At 48.9% G+C, this 21,376-nt stretch overlaps 1 protein-coding gene across 4 annotated transcripts in view; it reads right to left on the bottom strand.

Annotated features, from left to right (window-relative positions):
* LOC736782 (cytochrome c oxidase assembly factor 8) overlaps positions 1-21,376 on the bottom strand; it is a 46,772-nt gene that overhangs the window by 12,463 nt on the left and 12,933 nt on the right. The window contains exons 4-6 of one of the 4 annotated variants that reach the window (XR_008538951.2): positions 17,653-17,773; positions 9,809-9,899; positions 6,249-6,967 (exon numbers count right to left, since the gene is read on the bottom strand). Coding sequence is in view for 3 of the 4 variants with exons in the window: in XM_016926793.3 (XP_016782282.1) it covers positions 6,862-6,967; positions 9,809-9,899 (197 nt within the window). In the remaining variant the exon portion in view is untranslated. Of the gene's footprint in view, positions 1-6,248; positions 8,079-9,808; positions 9,900-17,652; positions 17,774-21,376 lie in introns of those variants that run through there. The other 3 variants (XM_016926794.4, XM_016926793.3, XM_054665848.2) reach the window with 3 other exon arrangements.

The following is a 21,376-nucleotide window of genomic DNA, read 5'->3' as shown; positions in this document are numbered from 1 at the left end:
ACCTCGTGATCTGCCTGCAGTGGCCTCCCAAAATATTGGGATTACAGGCATAAGCCACTGTGCCAGGCTTTTTTTTTTTTTTTTTTTTTTTGAGACAGAGTCTCTCTCTGTTTCCCAGGCTGGAGTGCAGTGGCACAATCTCAGATCACTACCACCTCTGGCTCCCAGGTTCAAGTGATTCTCCTGCCTCAGCCACCCAAGTAGCTGGGATTACAGGTACCCACCACCACGCCTGGCTAATTTTTGTATTTTTCGTAGAGATGGGGTTTCACCATGTTGGCCAGGCTGGTCTCCAACTCCTGACCTCAGGTGATCCACCTGCCTCAGACTCCTAAAAGTGCTGGGATTACAGGCATGAGCCACCTTGCCTGGCCAGAGTTCTGTAAATCACTGAGGCTTGTCCAGAGCACTGAGGGGCACAGAGCAGGAGCACCTGTCCAGCCAGGGGAGACTGCGGTTTCATAGGGGAGCCGTGTCTTTGTGCAGTGGGGAGTGGTTGTGAGGGCATTCTAGGCTACACCTGAGGCTCCAGATAGATGAGGCCGGGTAGGGAGTATGACAGGTGACTTGAAGGGCTCCTGTAATGGTATGTACATCCCTACTTGAAATTTCATGTCTTGGCCGGGAGCAGTGGCTCATGCCTGTAATCCCAGCATTTTGAGAGGATGAGGTGGGAAGATCGCTTAAGCCCAGGAATTCGAGACCAGCCTGGCCAACATAGTGAAACCGTCTCTACAAAAAGTATAAAAATTAGCTTGGTGTGGTGGCCAGTGCCTGTACTCCCAGTTACTCAGGAGGCTGAGGCAGGAGGATCGCTTGAACCTGGGAGGCAGAGGTTGCAGTGAGCGGAGAGTGCGCCACTGTACTCCAGCTTGGGGGAGAGAGTGAGACCCTGTCTCAAAAAAAATTTCATGTCTTAAAACTTGGCTATTAATTTCACAGTGCTTTCATTGTGACATAGCAAGAAATCATTTTTATTAATGAGCACTCAGATGTAATTGCTGGACCTTGTGAGCAGAGAGGCTTCTGCAATTGAAAGTTAAGAATAGGCTGGGCACGGTGGCTCAAGCCTGTAATCCCAGCACTTTGGGAGGCCGAGGCAGGCGGATCATGAGGTCAGGAGTTTGAGACCAGCCTGGCCCATATGGTGAAACACTGTCTCTACTAAAAACACAAAAATTAGCTGGTGGTGGTAGCGCGCACCTGTAGTCCCAGCTACTCGGGAGGCTGAGGTAGAAGAATCGCTTGAACCCAGCAGGTGGAGGTTGCAGTGAGCCAAGATCGCACCACTGCACTCCAGCCTGGGGACAGAGCGAGACTCGGTCTCAAAAAAAAAAAAAAGAATATAATTGAAATCTATGATTAACTGGGAATGTAAACATGAGTCAGATCAGCTGATTCTGTAAAACATTCTGGTGGGGTCTACATTATGTGGCTGGCTTTTTTCTCTTACTTTAAATCCTGCTAGTCTGTGCAGGGGGAGCAACAATGAACTCCCAACATCGGGGCCCTTGTGCCCAGCAGAGCAGGTGCTCAGTATTTCTCGGCTGAATAAACGTTGACAGATTTTAACCATTCCCCACACCTCCTCCCTTCAAACGCTTGCAGCCTATAGATGAGGGAGCCACCAGAACAGCTGGTCGGCAGGTGGGACCGGCTGGAGGGGTGCGGCCCACATCCACCAGGAGGCAGGGGTGGCTCAGCCTCGCGCTCAGCCATCCACGACAAAAGCTGACCCACTGCAGAGCATGCATCACAGAGGAAAATACTCTGGAAAGGAATGAAGGCGCTGTAGCACACCGTTCAGAAGGGATCTACGTTAAAAGGCAAAAAGATAATGCAAGCATGGGGGAGCCTGAGAGGGAATCTAATAAGACTCTGGGAAGGCGAACCCAGTGGGCCACGGGGAGGAAAATGCCAGCAGCACCCAGACCCCAAACTCTACTGGCTGCCTTCCAATAAGGGGGCTTTCAGAACAGGAACCTCCAGCCTCACCTTCAGGAAAATTAATTATGGATTTAGAAAGGAAGCCTATTCCTTTGTCATCTACTCCTTCCTATGCTGCTCCGATTTCCTAACCAGACACACTGTTACAATTTTAACTTTAAAAATCTCAGCAGAATAGAGCTATTTTTGTTTCTGTTTTTTGTTTGTTTGTTTGATTGTGTTTTGAGACGGAGGCTCGCTCTGACGCCCAGGCAGGAGTGCAGTGGTGCGATCTTGGCTTACTGCAACCTCTGCCTCCTGGGGTCAAGCGATTCTCCTACCTCAGTCTCCTGAGTAGATGGGGTTACAGGCACGCGCCACCATGGCCCAGCTAATTTTTGTATTTTTAGTAGAGACGGGGTTTCACCACACTGGCCAGGCTGGTCTCGAACTCCTGACCTCGTGCGGGGGTCACGCCAAAGTGCTGGGATTACAGGCGTGAGCCACTGCACCCGGCCTTGTTGCTGTTTTTCTTAAAAAAATAAAAAAATAAAAATAATAATGCTGGTAGCAAAAATAAAAATAATCAGCAAACAGAAAACTGTCATACAATCTGCCAGGAGTTGCATGGTTTCTCCATTAATCAGAAGTCTAAAATACTCCTTGCAAATGTACAGAACAAAGGGCCTTCTGTGGCTCACTCCTCTGCTGGGGGCGGAAGGCTCAGCGTGTGCCTGAGGCACAAAGGCTTGGAAGCAGCCACTTCCCCATGCTGGAAGCAGACTAAAGGGCTTGTCAGAAAACAGCTCTCAAGCTTTGTCCTCTTAGGCACAAAAGATCGAAGCAGGGTAGCACTGCTGCCCCAAGGCAAGGCTTCTCCGTAGCCCTGATGCAATTCCGCTTCCTTTAAAGAGCAGCATGTGTGTGGGCAGGCCCGGGTCCTCCAGCTGCAGCTCCTAAAGATGCTCCCCACACGGCGGCCTTTCCCTGGGGAGGTTTTTTTTGAAGATGCTTCTATTAATCATTATAACTCCAGCATTTGCGCAGAGCAAATGCTGTACCTGACGCCAACTGGAGCCCTGCTGGGGGCTCCGCCAGAGCTACGGGATGGCATCAAGGGAGCTGAGGCTTGCAGGCAGGTGCAGCTTCCGGTACATTATTAGGATTAAATAAAAACAAGGAAGGCCGGGTTCGGTGGCTCACACCTGTAATCCCAGCACTTTGGGAGGCTGAAGCGGGCAGATCACCTGAGGTCAGGAGTTTGAGACCAGCCTGGCCAACATGGTGAAACCCCATCTCTACTAAAAATACAAAAATTAGCCAGGCGTGGTGGTACACACCTGTAATCCCAGCTACTCTGGAGGTTGAGGCAGGAGAATTGCTTGAACCCGGGAGGTGAAGCCTGCAGTGAGCAGAGATCATGCCACTGCACTCCAGCCTGAGTGACAGACCGAGACTCCGTGTCAAAACAAAACAGAAAGAGGAAAAGGCATTAGATATCCTGTTTTCACTGACCTGAGATAGCCCTCGTGAGTCCTGCTGAACTTCTGATAGCCACATCCAGCTCCTTTTTTTGGGTGAATATGAGCAGGTAAAAAATCAGTTTCTACAAAGACCACCCAACACACAAAGTGGGAGAAAGAGACTCAATATTATTTTGCTTTTAAACTCCAAATTAAAATATTTAAAATATTTGGAATTTTAACAAACATGCATTTTGTGGGAAAAGTGGTATAAAACACATCACTGGGCTGGTCGCGGTGGCTCACGCCTGTAATCACAACACTTTGGGAGGCTGAGGTGGGCAGGTCGTGAGGTCAAGCGATCAAGACCATCCTGGCCAACATGGTGAAACCCTGTCGCTTCTAAAAATACAAAAATTGGCTGGGTGTGTTGGCACGTACCTGTAGTCCCAGCTACTTGGGAGGCTGAGACAGGAGAATCGCTTGCACCTGGGAGGCAGAGGTTGCAGTGAGCTGAGATCGCGCCACTGCACTCCAGCCTGGGCGAATGAGCAAGACACCGTCTCAAAAAACAACAACAAAAAAACCAAAAACCCACATCACTGAGATAAGCTTTATTTTGTAACTATTTAAAAGCCCACAGAAATACTTTATTTGAATATGGCTGTCACAATTATATTAACCTAATTAAAAAAAAACTTGAGCATACAAATTTTTGGGTTAATCTTTTTTTTTTTTTTTTTTTTTGGAGAGAGAGTTTTACTTGTCACCCAGGCTGGAGTGAGTGGCACGATCTCGGCTCACTGCAACCTCTGCCTCCCAGGTTCAAGCAATTCTCCTGCCTCAGCCTCCTGAGTAGCTGGGATGACAGGCGCCTGCCACAACACCCGGCTAATTTTTGTATTTTTAGTAGAGACGGGGTTTCACCATGTTGGCCAGGCTGGTCTCGAACTCCTGACCTCAGGTGATCCGCCCTCCTAAAGTGCTGGGATTACAGGCATGAGCCACCACACCCAGCTGGATAATCTTTTTTTTTTTTTTTTTTAAGATGGAGTCTTGCTCTGTCACCCAGGCTGGAGTGCAGTGGTGCGATCTCGGCTCACTGAAACCTCTGCCTCCCGGGTTCAAGTGATTCTCCTGCCTCAGCCTCCCAAGTAGCTGAGACTACAGGCGTGCGCCAACATGCCCAGCTAATATTTGTATTTTTAGTAGAGCTGGGGTTACACCATGTTGGCCAGGATGGTTTTGATCTCTCCACCTCGTGATCCGCCAGCCTCGGCCTCCCAAAGTGCTGAGATTACAGGCGTGAGCCACTGTGCCAGGCCAATCTTTTTTTTTTTCTTGAGATGGAGTCTTGCTTTGCCACCCAAGCTGGAGTGCAGTGGTACTATCTCAGCTCACTGCAACCTCTGCCTCCCAGGTTCAAGCAATTCTCCTGCCTCAGCCTCCCAAGTAGCTGGGACTATAGGCATGTGCCACCACGCCTGGCTAATTTTTATATTTTCAGTAGAGACGAAGTTTCACCATGTTGGCCAGGCTGGTCTCAAACTCCTGACCTCAAGTGATCCACCCACTCGGCCTCCCAAAGTGCTAGGATTATAGGCGTGAGCCACCATGCCAGGCCTAGAATAATCTTTTTTTTTTTTTTTTGAGACGGAGTCTCGCTTTGTCGTCAGGCTGGAGTGCAGTGGCGCAGTCTTGGCTCACTGCAACCTCTGCCTGCTGGGTTCAAGTGATTCTCATGCCTCAGCCTCCCGAGTAGCTGGGATTACAGGCACGCGCCACCACACCCAGCTAATTTTTGCATTTTTAGTAGAAACGGGGTTTCACCATGTTGGGCAGGATGGTCTCGATCTCCTGACCTCATGATCTGCCCACCTCGGCCTCCCAAAGTGCTGGGATTATAGGCGTGAGCCACCGCACCCGGCCAGAATAATCTTAATTACAATTTATTTGTGACCAAAAGTAACACATATCACAATCATTTAATTTTTTTTTTTTTTTTGAGATGGGAGTATTGCTCTGTCGCCCAGGCTGGAGTGCAGTGGCGCGATCTCAGCTCACTGCAACCTCCACCTACCGGGTTCATGCTATTCTCCCGCCTCAGCTTCCCAAGGAGCTGGGACTACAGGCACCCTCCATCATGCCTGGCTAATTTTTGTAGACAGGGTTTCACCATGTTTGGCCAGGCTGGTCTTGAACTGACCTCAGGTGATCCGCCCACCTTGGCCACCCAAAGTGCTGAGATTACAGGCGTGAGCCAGTGCGCCTGGCCTTTTAAATTATTTTTTTAAATTTTTATTTGAGACAGGGTCTGGCTCTGTTGCCTAGTGGTAGGATCTTGGCTTAGTGCAGCCTGGACCTCACTGGCTCAATCAATCCTCGAAGCTCAGCCTCCCGAGTAGCTGGGACTACAGGCGCATGCTAGCATGCCCAGCTAATTTTTGCATGTTTTGTAGAGGCAGGGTTTCGCCATGTTGCCCAAACTGGTTCGAACTCCTGAGCTCAAGTGATTTGCTTGCCTTGGCCTCCCAAATTGTTGGGATTACAGGTATGAGTCACCATGCCTGGCCATTTAACCTTCGTGTTTAAGAAAAGAGGAAAATAGTGCTGCTGTTTCTTGTTAATTTGCTCATAGCATTGAAGAATCTACTAACATAGTTAACACCAAGAATCAAGTTAAACTTTTTGGCATGCAATAAAATTGCATTTGCTTTCATGTCCTCACACCGCACTGCATTCAGGACGCAGCCTGTGAGGACCCACCAGCTGACGACTCACAGTGAGGGTGGTGCTGACCCCACGGCCAGCACACCGATCGCTTGGCAGTCAGCTTCCACATCATTCCCGTCAGCAGACTTTTTTTTTCCAGTAAAACTTTATTAATTATTATTATTTTTCGATACAGAGTCTCGTTTGGTCTTCCAGGCTGGAGTGCAGTAGTGCGATCTTGGATCACTGCAACCTCCGCCTCCTGGGTTCAAGCGTCGCATGCCTCAGCCTCCAGAGCAGCTGGGATTACAGGTGCGTGCCACCACACCCAGCTAATTTTTTGTAGAGACAGGGTTTTGCCATGTTGTCCAGACTGATCTTGAACTCCTGATCTCAAGTGATCCACCCGCCTCGGCCTCCCAAAGTGCTGGGATTACAGGTGTGAGCCACCGTGCCTGGCCAATATTTTTAAATAGTTCTGTTTTGAATTGGTATAATTCGAAACACAGGAAATGGGCACCCAGTGCTTGGGCTTTATTTGACACCATGTCCGTGACAACAGGCTGGCCTAGAGCCCACATCAGCAGGCAGGCGGCCCACAGTGCCCCAGGACCTACCCTGCCCCCAAACAGGCCATGGGGCCCCTTAGGAAGATGTGGGGCTTCTTGAGATCAGCTCCAGTTTTTCTCAGAGCCCCTGTGAAAGGAGCTCCATCTGCTTCCTGTGGAAACCTGGACTCTGGCTGGGTCAGAGTGGACTCCTAGTTGCTCCTCTTCTTTTGTTTCTGTTTAAGCTTGTTCCAAATCCTTTCCAGGGCCACTTTTCCCATGAAGAAGGTGATGGCAAAATTGCGCTTGTACCAATCTCTGTAGAGAAACAGAGGATGCACAGGTGACACGGTGGCAGGGACTGAGGCTTGGTGCCCTGGCCCAGAAGTGGCTCTCAGTTGAGGATGAGTTCAACTGACCAGGCCTCAACTGCTTTGCCCTTTCCCCGCCCTTGTTAAAGCTAAACTATTCATAGAGGCCTGCCTCTCCTCGGCTGAGAGTGAGGCCCACTGGCGATGCCTGGAGTCCTCTCCAGCCTTGTTTCTGGAGGCCACCATCATCCTCCTTTGGTGTTTTTTTTTTTGAGATGGAGTCTCGGTCTGTCACCCAGGCTGGAGTGCAGTGGCGCGATCTCGGCTGACTGCACGCTCCGCCTCCCGGGTTCGCGCCATTCTCCTGCCTCAGCCTCCCGAGTAGCTGGGACTACAGGCGCCCGCCACCACACCCGGCTAATTTTTTGTATTTTTTTTTTAGTAGAGACAGGGTTTCACCGTGTTAGCCAGGATGGTTTCGATCTCCTGACCTCGTGACCCACCTGCCTCAACCTCCCAAAGTTCTGGGATTACAGGTGTGAGGCACCGCGCCCGGCCCCTCCTTTGGAGTTTTTTTTTGTTTTGTTTTTTCATCTTGCTTAGTTGTCCAGGCTGGAGTACAGTGGCACAATCTTGGCTCATTGCAACCTCTGCCTCCTGGGTTCAAGTAATTCTTCTGCCTCAGCCTCTTAAGTACTCCTTTGATTTTTGCTAAAAGATCCAAGAAAGCCCTTGGAAACCCCAGGCCTCCCGAGCTGGCAGCATTTTAGGGATGTGATGGGCCACGACCACTCTGGAGGCTTTGCATGGCAGGACAGAAAGTTCCTCTCCACCTGCAAACCACCTTTACATCTCCACCTACTTAAGCAATGCTGTCATGAGGAGCAGTGCCCAAAGTAAATAAGCGCTTCCAGGAGAAGAAAACCGGTAGCCCATGGGGATTACAGTTCTTCAAGGAAAAGCCATATTCCATTTCACTAATACAAACGACCTGATTCTATGACATGTAAAAGCAAGCTACACTTCTGCTGTTGCCACAGGGAAGGCAGGGGCAGGAGGTGGTGGTGGGGGCCAGGCTCCTCTAAGGCCTGATCTTGGGTAAGGCTGGTCCTCTTCACCTGAGTGCCACAGAGAAAACATGAAGCCCATCAGAGACTGTGCCCAGTGCAAATAAGCTACGTGTCCAAAGACCAGGGAAAGATTATACTCGCTTGTTTGAATGACTTAACTAATTCAGAGTAATACATGACAACCTTAGAAATGGAATCCAGATATTTCAGGACTAATCTTTAGGTCAGACTGTCCCTCACTGAGTCCATCCAGCCTTTGACTGTATCTATATTCTCTTTTTTTATTAGGGCCTCACTCTGTAGCCCAGGCTGGAGTGCAGTAGTGGGATCTCGGCTCACTGCAACCTCCACCTCCTGGGCTCACGGGATCCTCCTGCCTCAGCCTCCTGTAGCTGGGATTACAGGTGCACACTACCACACCAAGCTAATTTTTGTATTTTTTGTAGAGACAGGGTTTTGTCATGTTGTCCAGGCTGGTCTCAAACTCCTGGGCTCAAGCAATCCATCTGCCTTGGCCTCCCAAAGTGCTGGGAGTACAGGTGTGAGCTACCGTGCCTGGCCCATGTCGACATTCTTGAAGTCTGGCTTCACCTGCCCATCAGGCTTTGTAACTCTGTAACTGTTTTATATATATATATATATTTTTTAATTACTTATTTATTTATTTATTTATTGAGACAGGGTCTTACTCTGTCTGCCATCCAGGCTGGAATGCAGTGGCCGGATCTCGGCTCACTGTAGCCTTAACCTCCCAGGCTCAAGTGGTCCTCCTAGCTCAAGCCTTTCACTATGTTGCCCAGACTGGTCTTGAACTCCTGGACTCAAGTGATATACCCACCTTGGCCTCCCAAAGTCATGGGATTCCAGGTGTGAGCCACCGTATCCAACCTACAAATATTTTAAAGCAAATCTCAGATATCATGTCCTATTAATTTCACCTGTAAATACAGGTCATTATTATCTGTAACCAGCTAAAACCCCCCCCTTTTTTTTTTTTTGAGATGGAGTTTTGTTCTCATTGCCCAGGCTGGAGTGCAATGGCACGATCTCAGCTCACCGCAACCTCCACCTTCCACGTTCAAGCGATTCTCCTGACTCAGCCTCCCGAGCAGCTGGGATTACAGGCATGTGCCACCACGCCCGGCTAATTTTATATTTTTAGTAGAGACAGGGTTTCTCCATGTTGGTCAGGCTGGTCTTGAACTCCTGACCTCAGGTGATCTGCCCACCTTGGCCTCCTAAAGTGCTAGGATTACAGGTGTGAACCACCGCACCCAACCTAAAAAAATTGGTATCTTTTTAAGCCACTGCAGTCACTTAAAAAATAAAGTTGATAGGCCAGGTGCAGTGGCTCACGCCTGTAATCCCAGCACTTTGGGAGGCCAAGGCAGGCGGATCACGAGGTCAGGAGATTGAGACCATCCTGGCTAACACAGTGAAACCCTGTCTCTACTAAAAATACAAAAAATTAGCCAGGCGTGCTGGCGGGTACCTGTAGTCCCAGCTACTCGGGACGCTGAGGCAGGAGAATGGCGTGAACCTGGGAGGTGGGACTTGCAGTGAGCGGAGATTGCGCCACTGCACTCCAGCCTGGGCGAGAGAGCGAAACTCCGTCTCAAAAAAAAAAAAAAAAGAAGAAAAAGAAAAAAAAAAGTTGATAAAGTCTTGCAACTTTTACCTCTGATATAAACATGAATGTTGTTAAATTCAGGTAAGAAAACACTCCTACCTAATCTGGATGTGCTATTCAAATTTTCAGGAAAAGAGCAAACACCTACCTGTTATAATACATGTGCTTCTGAAAATTTTTACTTAAAAATTCCTTGTAGAAGTCCGCCATTTCTTCTGCATTCAATGTTGCTTTCTGACCTGAAAGGTAATTTCAGCTTAAACATTAAGACTTAAGGAGAAAGGATAAACAAAAAACTATTAGAGCTAATAAATGAGTTCAGCAAGCTTGCAGGATATATACAAGACCAATATACAAACATCAATTGTAATTCTATACACTAGCAATGAACAGTCTGAAAATGAAATCAAGAAAACAATTCTACTTATGATAGCATCAAAAATAATAAAAGACTTAGGAATAAATTTGAGAGGAGACGTGTAAGATGTGTACACTGAAAAATACAAAATAGGCTAGGTGCAGTGGGTCACGCCTATAATCCCAGCACTTTGGGAGGCCAAGGTGGGAGGATCACTTGAGGTCAGGAGTTCATGACCAGCGTGGCCAACATGGTGAAACCCCATCTCTACTAAAAATACAAATATTAGCCAGATGTGGTGACTCACGCCTGTAATCCTAGCACTTTGGGAGGCCGAGGCAGGTGGATCACCTGAGGTCAGGAGTTTGAGACCAGCTGGGCCAACATGGTGAAACCCTGTCTCTACTAAAAATACCGGGGCCGGTGGGGGGTGGCAGAGGTTACAATGAGCCCAGATCATGCCACTTCACTCCAGCCTGGGCAAAAGAGTAAAACTCCAAATAAAAAAAAAAAAAAAAAAAAAAAAAGTCCAGGCGTGGTAGCTCATGCCTGTAATCCCAGCACTTTGGGAGGCCGGGCTGGGCCGATCAGAAGATCAAGAGATAGAGACCATTCTGGCCAACATGGTAAAACCTCATCTCTACTAAAAATACAAAAATTAGCTGGGCGTGGTGGTGCACGTCTGTAGTCCCAGCTACTTGGGAAGCTGAGGCAGGAGGATCACTGGGGACTAGGAGTTCAAGACCAGCCTGGGCAACATAATAAGACTCCAAAAAATAAAAAATAATCTCCAAAAAATAAAAAAAATAGCTAGGTATGGTGGTACATGCCTGTAGTCTTAGCTACTCAAGAGGCCGGGGAAGGAGGGTCACCTGAGCCCAGGAGTTCAAGGTTGCAGTGAGCCATGATCATACCGCTGCACTCCAGCCTGGGCAACAGAGCCAGACCCTGTCTCGTTAAAAAAAAAAAAAAAAAAAAGGCCAGGTGCAGTGGCTCACGCCTATAATCTCAGCACTTTGGGAGGCTGAGGTGGGTGGATCACCTGAGGTCAGGAGTTCGAGACCAGCCTGGCCAACGTGCTGAAACACCGTCTCTACTAAAAATACAAAAATTGGCCAGGCATGGTAGCAGGCACCTGTAATCCCAGCTACTCAGGAGGCTGAGGCAGGAGAATTGCTTGAACTCAGGAGGTGGAGGTTGCAATGAGCCGAGATCGTGCCATTGCACTCCAGCCTGGGCAACAACAGCGAAACTCCGTCTCCAAAAACAAAAAACAAACAAACAAAAAACAACAAAAAAGGGCCGGGCATGGTGGCTCAAGCCTGTAATCCCAGCACTTTGGGAGGCCGAGGCAAGTGGATCACAAGGTGAGGAGATCGAGACCATCCTGGCCAACATGGTGAAACCCCGTCTCTACTAAAAGTACAAAAATTAGCCGGGTGTAGTGGCGTGCGTCTGTAGTCCCAGTTACTCGGGAGGCTGAGGCAGGAGAATTGCTTGAACCCGGGAGGTGGAGGTTGCAGTGAGCCGAGATCATACCATTGCACTCCAGCCTGGCGACAGAGCGAGACTCTGTTTCCAAAAAAAAAAAAAAAGAGAAAAAAACCTATAGAACGGGAGAAAAACATTTGCTAATCATCCATCTAATAAGGGTCGAGTATCAAGAATATGTAAATAACTTTTTTTTTTTTTAAGACGGAGTTTCGCTTTTGTTGCCCAGGCTGTAGTGCAATGGCACGATCTCGGCTCACCACAACCTCCACCTGCCAGGTTCAAGCAATTCTCCTGCCTCAGCCTCCCGAGTAGCTGGGATTACAGGTATGCGCCACCACGCCCAGCTAATTTTTTGTAGTTTTAGTAGAGACAGGTTTCTCCATGTTGGTCAGGCTGGTCTCGAACTCCCAACCTCAGGTGATCCACCCGCCTTGGCCTCCTAAAGTGCTGGTATTACAGGCGTGAGCCACCGCGCCTGGCCAAGAACTCTTTTATCTCAGCAACAAAAAGACAAATCATCCTATTTATTTATTTATTTAGAGACAGAGTCTTGCTCTGTCACCCACGCTGGAGTGCAGTGGCGCAATCTCGGCTCACTGCAACCTCTGCCTTCTGGGTTCAAGCGATTCTCCTGCCTCAGCCTCCTGAGTAGCTGGGATTACAGGCACACACCACCATGCCTGGCTAATTTTTGTATTTCTAGTAGAGACGGGGTTTCACCACATCGGTCAGACTGGTCTTGAACTCCTGACTTCGTGATCCGCCCGCCTTGGCCTCCCAGAGTGCTGGGATTACAGGAGTGAGCCACCGCACCTGGCCAAATCATCCACTTTTAAAATGGGCAAAGGATTTAAACAGGAATTTCTCCAAAAAAGATACACGAATAACCAATAAGCACATGACAAGATGCTCAACACCATGGGAAATCAGAAAGACAAAGGCATGCCACGTCACGCCCGCTAGGATAGCTATTATTAAACACAGACAATAACAAGTGTTGACAAGGATGTAGAGAAACTAGAACTCTCATACATTGCTGGTGGAAATAAAAAAATAGGTCAGGCCACTCTGAAAAACAGCTTTGTAATTCCTGAGAAAGTTAAACACAGACTTCGTGATCATAAGACCCACGTGGCATTATAGAGAGGTATTTGGCCTTTGTCCCCTGTTCCTGGCACAGAGCTCCTAAAACCTCAGAACCTCCTGAGTGATGAAGGGTGATAGCAGCTGCTCCTGTTCGAATGGGGCAGCTCTGGTGGGCTCCTGTACAGCTTTGGGATGGGGGCCGGAAAGACCAAGCCTTGATTGGAAGCTCAAAACTTTCAGTTTCGGGGAAAGGAGAGGGAGTAGAGATTGAGCTAACTACCAACGGCCAATGATTTAATCAACCATGCCTACCTCATGAGACCTCCATAAAAATCCCTAAACCATGGGGTTCAGAGAGCAACCGGGCTACTGAACATATCGAGGTGCTGGGAGGCCAGGCACGGTGGCTCACGCCTGTTATCCCAGTGCTTTGTGGGGCGGAGGGAGGGTTGCTTGAGCCCAGGAGGCTGACGCTGCAGTGAGCCATGATCATGCCACTGCACTCAGCCTGGGCGACAGAGTGAGACCTGCTCAAAAAAACAAACAAACAAACAAAAGGTGCTGGGAGGATGGCATGCCCAGAGAGGGCGCAGGGGCTCCGCATGCCCCCATATCTCGCCATGTGCATCTCTGCTATCTGGCTGTCCCTGAGTTGTATCCTTAATAATAAACCGCTAAGAGTAAGTAAAACACCATTCTGAATGTTGTGATCCATTCTAGCAAATTATCAATCCTGTGGAGGGGGTCATAGTCTGATTTATAGCCTGTCAGGCAGAGGGACAAGTGGCCCAGGACTGGCAACCGGCAAAGGATTTAAACAGGAATTTATCCAAAGAGAAAGACTGCCTCAGTGGAGGCAATCTTGTGGGACTGGGTCTTTAACCTGTGGCATCAGACATGAACTCCAAGTAGACAGTGTCAGAATTGAACTGAATTGCTGGACACCTATAGCTGGTGTCGAGGAGTTGGAGAAGTGGAATTAGAGAAGACACCAGGTATTTGGTCTCAGGAGGAAAAAAGACTTTTTTTTTTTTTTTTTTTTTGAGATGGAGTCTTGCTCTGTCGCCCAGGCTGAAGTGCAATGGCACAATCTCGGCTCACTGCAACCTCCACCTCCCGGGTTCCAGCGAATTCTCCTGCTTCAGCCTCCTGAGTAGCTGGGATTACAGGCGCCCGCCACCACACCCAGCTAATTTTTTGTATTTTTAGTAGAGATCGGGTTTCACCATGTTGGCCAGGCTGGTCATGAACTCCTGACCTCAAGTGATCCGCCCACCTTGGCCTCCCAAAGAGCTGGGATTACAGGCGTGAGCCACCGCGCCAGGCCAAAAAGACTCTTAACTCAGCAGTTCACCTGTAGGTATACACAGGATTATTCACAGTAGCATAATTCGTAATAGCCAAAGGGTAGAAATAATCCAAATGTTCATCAACTAGTAAGTGGATAAACAAAACATGGTATATCCGTACAGAATATTATACAGCCATTAAAAAAATCTCCAAAGTGCTAATACATGAGACAATATAAATAAGTCTTGAAAACATTATGAACCTAAGTGAAAAAAAGGCAGACACAAAAGACCACATATTGTATGATTCCATTTATCTGGAAATGTTCAGAACAGGCAAATCCAGAGATATAAAGTGGGCTGCCGGGGTTAGGTGAGGCAGGAATTGAGTCTGGCTAATGGGTGTGGGGTTTCTTCTTGAGGTGATGAAAATGTTCAGAATTAGTGATGTAGTTGTACAATCTTGTGACTACTAAAAGCCATGGAATTATACAGTTTAAAAGGGTGAATTTAGGCAGGGCACGACAAGGAGACTCCATCTCAAAAAAAAAAAAAAAAAAAAAAAAAAAGGGCAGGGTGAATTTTATGGTATGTGAATCGTATCTAAAGGTCACAGCATAATTCATTTTCTTCACAAGTGATTACGACCCAGGCAGGTATGTCTACCATACACAACGAGTGACGGGTTTCATCACGCACACTCCTGCAGGTTCTGCGGAGGAACTGGGAGCCACCGCTACACGGGAATGAAATGTGTCCTAACTTGAACGCGTCCTAGGTTAACAGCCTGCCCATTCCTGGGACAGGTCCCGGCCTGACTACTCCATCCCCGCGTGCTGGTGGGGCTGTTTACACATGAGGACCAGTGCCGCTTGCCTCTGTGGCACTCCCAGGGCGGTGGCCACGCTCAGGCTCACCCACACGCAAGAGAGGTAGGAAGGCCACGCGGCAGGACCCACAGCCCGTTACAGGGAGTGGCAGGGCTGCCCTGAAGTAGGGTCCCCAAAACAGCCCAGGGGACAGTCTCATGCCCCCCAGCTATGGTTCAGGGACCAGGGAATGAAACCACATCCAGGGTGGAGGGCGCAGGAGGCGCACTCTGACTTAGAAGCCCCAGTCCCCGAACAGGAAGTGAGGTCTCTTGTAAGAGCGCTGGGCTCTGGCTCAGGGGCTCCTGCATCTCCAGCATTTCCCATGCGGAGGCACGGAGGCCACGCTCAGCTCCTACCCAGGGTGCTCGCTAGCCTCCCCGGCAGACTGCCTTTCCCTGAAGGTGCCACCTCCAGCAGAGCGCATACCACCCTGTGGCACAGCTAATGCTGATGCTCCGGCCCAAGGGGAAGTGGGCAAAGTGGCCAAAGGCATGATTCCACCCTCCCTCCACAGAGCAGGGAGGGTGTCTGGCAACCCCTTTATTCCCACAGACAGAAACAAACACTCAGACGGCACGGCACAAGCACGGCTGTCCCCTAGCCACACGGCAGACAGGACAGGAGCCACGTGTCCTCTGGCCGCCCGGGCAGGTCTGGTGCCACTGGAATGAAGAACAGTTTAACTCTACAGCCCCCTGCTCTGCTTTTCCCTTCAATTCTGCCGTTTCCTACGTCATCTGGGGCTACTTCATTTTCTTCTGTGCCTCGGTTTACTCAACTGTGTAAGGGAGATGGTGGCAGCACAGCCGTCCCCTCCAACCATGGTTTTTCTTTCCATGGTTTCAGTTACCCGAGGTAAAGTGGGGTCTGAAAATATTAAATGGAAAATTCCAGAAATGAACAAGTCATAAGTTTTGAACTGCATGCTGTTCTGAGTAGCATGATGAAACCTCCCAAGGTCCTGCTCCGACCAGCCCAGGAGGCGACTCCTCCCTCTGTCCAGCACCTCCACAGTGTAGACGCGCCCCACTCGTTAGTCACTCAGCAGCTGTCTCGGTGATCAGATCCACTGTCGTCATACGGCAGTGCTTGTGTCTGAGTAACCCTTATTTACTTGGTAATGGTCGCAAAATACAAGATTAGAGATGCTGGCATATTGTTACACTTGTTCTATTTTATTAGTTATCATTGCTAGTCTCTCATGCCTAATTTATAAACTTTATCATAGCTAAAAATGAAAAAGTTGTCCCTTGGTATCGATAGGAGGTTGGTTCCAGGACTCCTACAGATACCAACATTTCAGGATGCTCAAATCCTTTATATAAAATGGTGTAATAGGCTGGGCGCGGTGGCTCACGCCTGTAATCCCAGCACTTTGGGAGGCCAAGACGGGCAGATCACCTGAGGTTGGGAGTTCCAGAACAGCCTGACCGAAATGGAGAAACTCCATCCCTACTAAAAATACAAAAAAAATTAGCCGGGCGTGGTGGCACATGCCTGTAATCCCAGCTACTCAGGAGGCTGAGGCAGGAGAATTCCTTGAACCAAGGAGGCAGAGGTTGCGGTGAGCTGAGATTGCGCCACTGCACTCCAGCCTGGGCAACAAGAATGAAACTCCGTCTCAAAAAAAAAAAAAAAAACACAACAGGCCAGGGATAGTGGCTCACGCCTGTAATCCCAGCACTTTGGGAGGCTGAGGTGGGTGGATCTGAGGTGAAGAGATTGAGACCATCCTGGCCAACATGGGAAACCTCATCTCTACTAAAAATACAAAAAAAATTAGTTTGGTGTGGTAGCACACACCTGTAGTCCCAGCTACTCAGGAGGCTGAGGCAGGAGAATTGCTTGAACCCGGGAGGTGGAGGTTGCAGTGAGCCAAGATAGGGCCACTGCACTCCAGCCTGGCGACAGAGCGAGACTCTGCTTCAAAAAACAAAAAAAAACACAAAAAACAAAAAACAAAAATTAGCTGGGTGTGGTGGCAGATGCCTGTAGTCCTCACTATTTGGGAGGCTGAGGCAGGAGAATTGCTTGAACCCAGAGGCGGAAGCTGCAGTGAGCAGAGACTGCACCACTGCACTCCAGCCTGGGTGACAGATTGATACTCCATCTCGAAAAATAAATAAAATAAAATATAATGTTGTAATAAACCTAGGCAACATAGAAAAAAATTCTACAAAAAAATTTTTTTTAAATTAGCGAGGCATGGTGGCATGTGCCTGTAGTCCCAGCAACTTGGGAGGCTGAGGCAGGAGGATGGCTTGAGCCTGGGAGGTTGAAGCTCCAGGGAGCCACGATCACGCCACTGCACTCCAGCCTGAGTGGCAGAGCAAGGCTTTGTCTCCAAATATTTGCAAATAACCTACTTGCATCCTCCCATATGCTTTAAGTCATCTCTGGATTACTTATGATACCTAATACAATGTAAATGCCGTATGAACAGTTGTCATGCTGTACTTTTTTTTTTTTTGAGACAGAGTCTTGCTTTGTTGCCCAGGCTAGAGTGCAGTGGCATGATCTCGGCTCACTAAGTAGCTGGGATTACAGGCATATGCCACCACGTCCAGCTAAGTTTTGTGTCTTTAGTATAGACGGGATTTCACATTGTTGGCCAGGCTGGTCTCGAACTCCTGACCTCAGATGATCTGCCCGCCTCAGCCTCCCAAAGTGCTAGGATTACAGGCGTGAGCCACCGTGCCCGGCCGTTATGCTGTACTTCTAAATTTTTCTATTTTTGGCCGGGCGCGGTGGCTCATGCCTGGAATCCCAGAACTTTGGGAGGCCAAGGTGGGTGGATCATCTGAGGTCAGGAGTTTGAGACCAGCCTGGCCAACATGGTGAAACCCTGCCTCTACTAAAAATACAAAAATTAGTCAGGTGTGGTGGTGTGTACCTGTAGTCCCAGCTACTCAGAAGGCTGAGGCAGGAGAATCGCTTGAACCAGGAGGCAGAGTTTGCAGTGAGCCGAGATCATGCCACTGCACTCCAGCCTGGGTGATAGCGTGAGACTCCATCTAAAAAGAAAAAATTGTATTTTTTATTTTCAATATTTTATTGTTTATATGTTTATTGTTTTCAATATTTTTCAATCTGTGGTTGGTTGAACTGAGGACATAGGGGAGGGACAACCGTGTAGGGAAAAACCTAGTGTACATACAGGGCTTGGTACTAGCCTCAGTCTTAGGCATTCACTGGGGGTCTTGGAATGTATCCCTCGGATAAAGAGGGCCTACTCTGTCTCATGTGTTACTGTTAATACACATATAGGGCACTCAAAACTGTGTCCGTACTCAGAGGTTGAGGCAGGAAGACTGCTTGAGGCCAGCCTGGTCAACATAGCGAGACCTCATCTGGGATGGACAGAGGCCAAGACTGTCCCCACCTGGCTGTGTGGCCCCAGAGCTGTGACTTACCTCCATCTCAGTTTCTTCCTCTCTAGTGTTTGACAGCAACCGCGCACCTCATGAAGCTACACTCCGTCAGTGTGGCAGGAGGGGCGCGGCTGGCACAGAAGTGCTTGCTTGTGGTCACTGCTGTTAGGGTGACCACGGGAGTAGCCCGAAGGCAGGGGTACCAGCTGCTGCCACCTGACTCCATTGACACGGGCGTCCCTCAGGACAGGTCTCCTTGCATTTGGCTCGAACACCCCCAGGCCAAGGCTCAACAGGCAGCAGAAGCACTGTAATATCTGCTAAGCAGGGCACCATCCACACTGCAGCACTGCAGCTTAATACCAAACCTACCGCTAAGTTCAGGGAAAGAGGCAAAACACCGAGTTCACCACACTTACTGAAAACCGAGTGGGTGTTTCATAAATACTTAGGAGACTGACTTAAACTAAACCCATCTTGATGGTACGCTTCCTGCCACTGTATAAACACTCTGGGAATGAAATACATTAGAGGAATTCTCCCACAATACTGCCTGCCTTACAAATGAGATTTAATTTTGAGACTGGCAGAACTGAAATCACAGTATTCTGCTGCTTGCACTTCAAATTCAATCACTCATTTTTCTGCACTGCTGCAGAATATTCCAGTGAAGGCCAGTAAGTGGGTAGGCCACCACAGCCTTATCCGTTCTTCTAGTACTGGGCATTTCCATTCTTCCCATTCTTCTGCAATGAAAGATCGTGCTGCGAGGAACACACAGCTGAACTCTTCCCATGTTTCCCCACATGAATTTTTTTTTTGGAGACAGTCTGGCTCTGTCACTCAGGCTGGAGTGCAGTGACACAATCTCGGCTCACTGCAGCCTCCACCCCCTGGGCTCAAGTGATCCTCCCACCTCAGCCTCCCGAGTAGTTGGGACTACAGACACATACTGCCAAACTTGGCTTTTTTTTTTTTTTTTTTTTTTGAGATGGAGTTTCACTCTTGCTGCCCAGGCTGGAGTACAATGGTGCAATCTCGGCTCAGTGCAACTTCCGCCTCCGGGGTTCAAGCGATTCTTCTGCCTCAGCCTCCTGAGTAGCTGGGATTACAGGCATGCATCACCACGACTGGCTAATTTTGTATTTTTAGTAGAGATGGAGTTTCTTCATGTTGGTCAGGCTGGTCTCAAACTCCTGACCTCAGGTGATCCGCCTGCCTCAGCCTCCCAAAGTGCTGGGATTACAGGCATGAGCCACTGCACCCGGCCTTAATTATTTTTATTTTTAAATTTTTTGTAGACAAAGGGTTTTACCATGTTGCCCAGGCTGGTCTCAAACTCCTGGGCTCAAGTGATCCACCCACCTCAGCCTCGCAAAGTGGTGGGATTACAGGTATGAGCCACCAAGCCTGGCTCTCACATGAATTCTTAGAGATGATTCATGAGCATCATTTGCCTGCTTCCTGGGGTATATGTAAATATGTGTAGCTAAATCCTTCTGGAAAAGGGGCTGAGGATTTTCTGCTGCCATCCACCTTTGATGTAACTCCGCCAGCACTGAGTCTCAAGACTGAAAACATTCCCCTATGAACTGAGTAAGCATGAAATGATGACTTCTTGTTGCATATGCACTGTAGGCTGGGCGCGGTGGCTCATGCCTGTAATCCCACTACTTTGGGAGACTGAGATGAGAAGATCACTTGAGGTCAGGAGTTTGAGACCAGCCTGGTCAACATGGTGAAACTCCGTCTACGAAACACACACACACACACACACAAATTAGCCAGGTGTGGGGGCGGGTGCCTATAATCCCAGCCACTTGGGAGGCTGAGACAGGAGAATTGCTTGAACCCGGAGGTGGAGACTGCAGTGAGCCGAGATCACGCCACTGCACTCCAGCCTGGTGACAGAGAGAGACTCCATCTCAAAAAAATAAACAAATATGCCTTGTAAAATTTAGAGTCTGAACAATTTTTTCTTCTTGTAGTCACGTTATTTGTCTATAAATGTGTGTTATTTCTGCGTATTTGTGGCAGCTTTTCCTGAAGTCCAAATTGCCCGTGTTGTTTTGCTGCCAGCACTTGCCCTTCCTCACATTTCCGGGACACTGATCCCTGCGCCTACCCAGCCCTCTAATCCTTTGCCAGCAGGCCTGCTCTTTTGCCTGCTTCCTCCCGTCTCCATGGCAGCAGCCAGGCTCTCTGCACAAGCCCCACCTCTGCCTCAGCTAATCCGGGCACCTCCCAACCGGGCTGGAGCCAGCCTGAGGAAAGGCAGCCTCCTCAGCTGACTGCTTCTTTGAACTTAGGAGGGATAAACAAGGAGGCAGAGAAAGCCAGTTTATAGCATGAGAAAGGTAAGGCAGTGGCCTAGGAGAAAAGTTTAAACATGAGGAAGAAATTGCTCTGGTCCTAGCATCTGAGCACAGGCCATGACTGGGGCCAGCTCCACCCGCCTCTGGGTACTGAGCCACCTCCACATATGCTCAGCAAACTCTCCTGTCCAGAAACCTGGATCAAAAGGAGTCTTAACACAGACGTTTTCAGCTTTTATGTTCTTGAATATCTCTGTCTTCACCCTCAAGCTCAGGACGGTATCATTCCTCCAGATAATGGTGAGTCTGTTATATCCTATTAGATGCTCTACAGCTGCGAACTATGTATCTAACTCTTTAATCCATAAACAATCGACTTTCTTTTTTTATTTTTTTGAGACAGAGTCTCGCTCTGTCACCCAGGCTGGAGTGCAGTGGCGCAATCTCGGCTCACCGCAACCTCCGCCTCCTGGGTTCAAGTGATTCTCCTGCCTCAGTCTCCTGAGTAGCTGGGATTACAGGCGAGTGCCACCACGACCAGCTAATTTTTGTATTTTTAGTAGAGACGGGGTTTCACCATGTTGATCAGGCTGGTCTCGAACTCCTGACCTTGTGATTCCCCTGCCTCAGCCTCCCAAAGTGCTGGGATTACAGGCGTGAACCACCGCGCCCGGCCTGACTTTTAATAATTAACTTTTTGGCCAGGCACGGTGGCTCACGCCTGTAATCCCAGCACTTTGGGAGGCTGAGGCGAGTGGACTGCTTGAGCTCAGGAGTTTGAGACCAGCCTGGGCAACACGGCAAAACTCCGTCTCTACAAAAAACACAAAACTTAGCCAGGTGTGGTGCTGGCGTGCACCTGCAGTCCTAGCTACTTGGGAGGCTGAAGTGGGAGGATCACTTGAGCCCAGGAGGTCAAGGCTGCAGTAAG

The sequence above is a fragment of the Pan troglodytes genome, chromosome 15, assembly GCF_028858775.2.
Source record: "Pan troglodytes isolate AG18354 chromosome 15, NHGRI_mPanTro3-v2.0_pri, whole genome shotgun sequence".
Lineage (NCBI taxonomy): Eukaryota > Metazoa > Chordata > Mammalia > Primates > Hominidae > Pan > Pan troglodytes.
The sequence above is the reverse complement of the archived record's forward strand: the minus strand, read 5'-3'. Positions and strand labels throughout refer to the sequence as shown.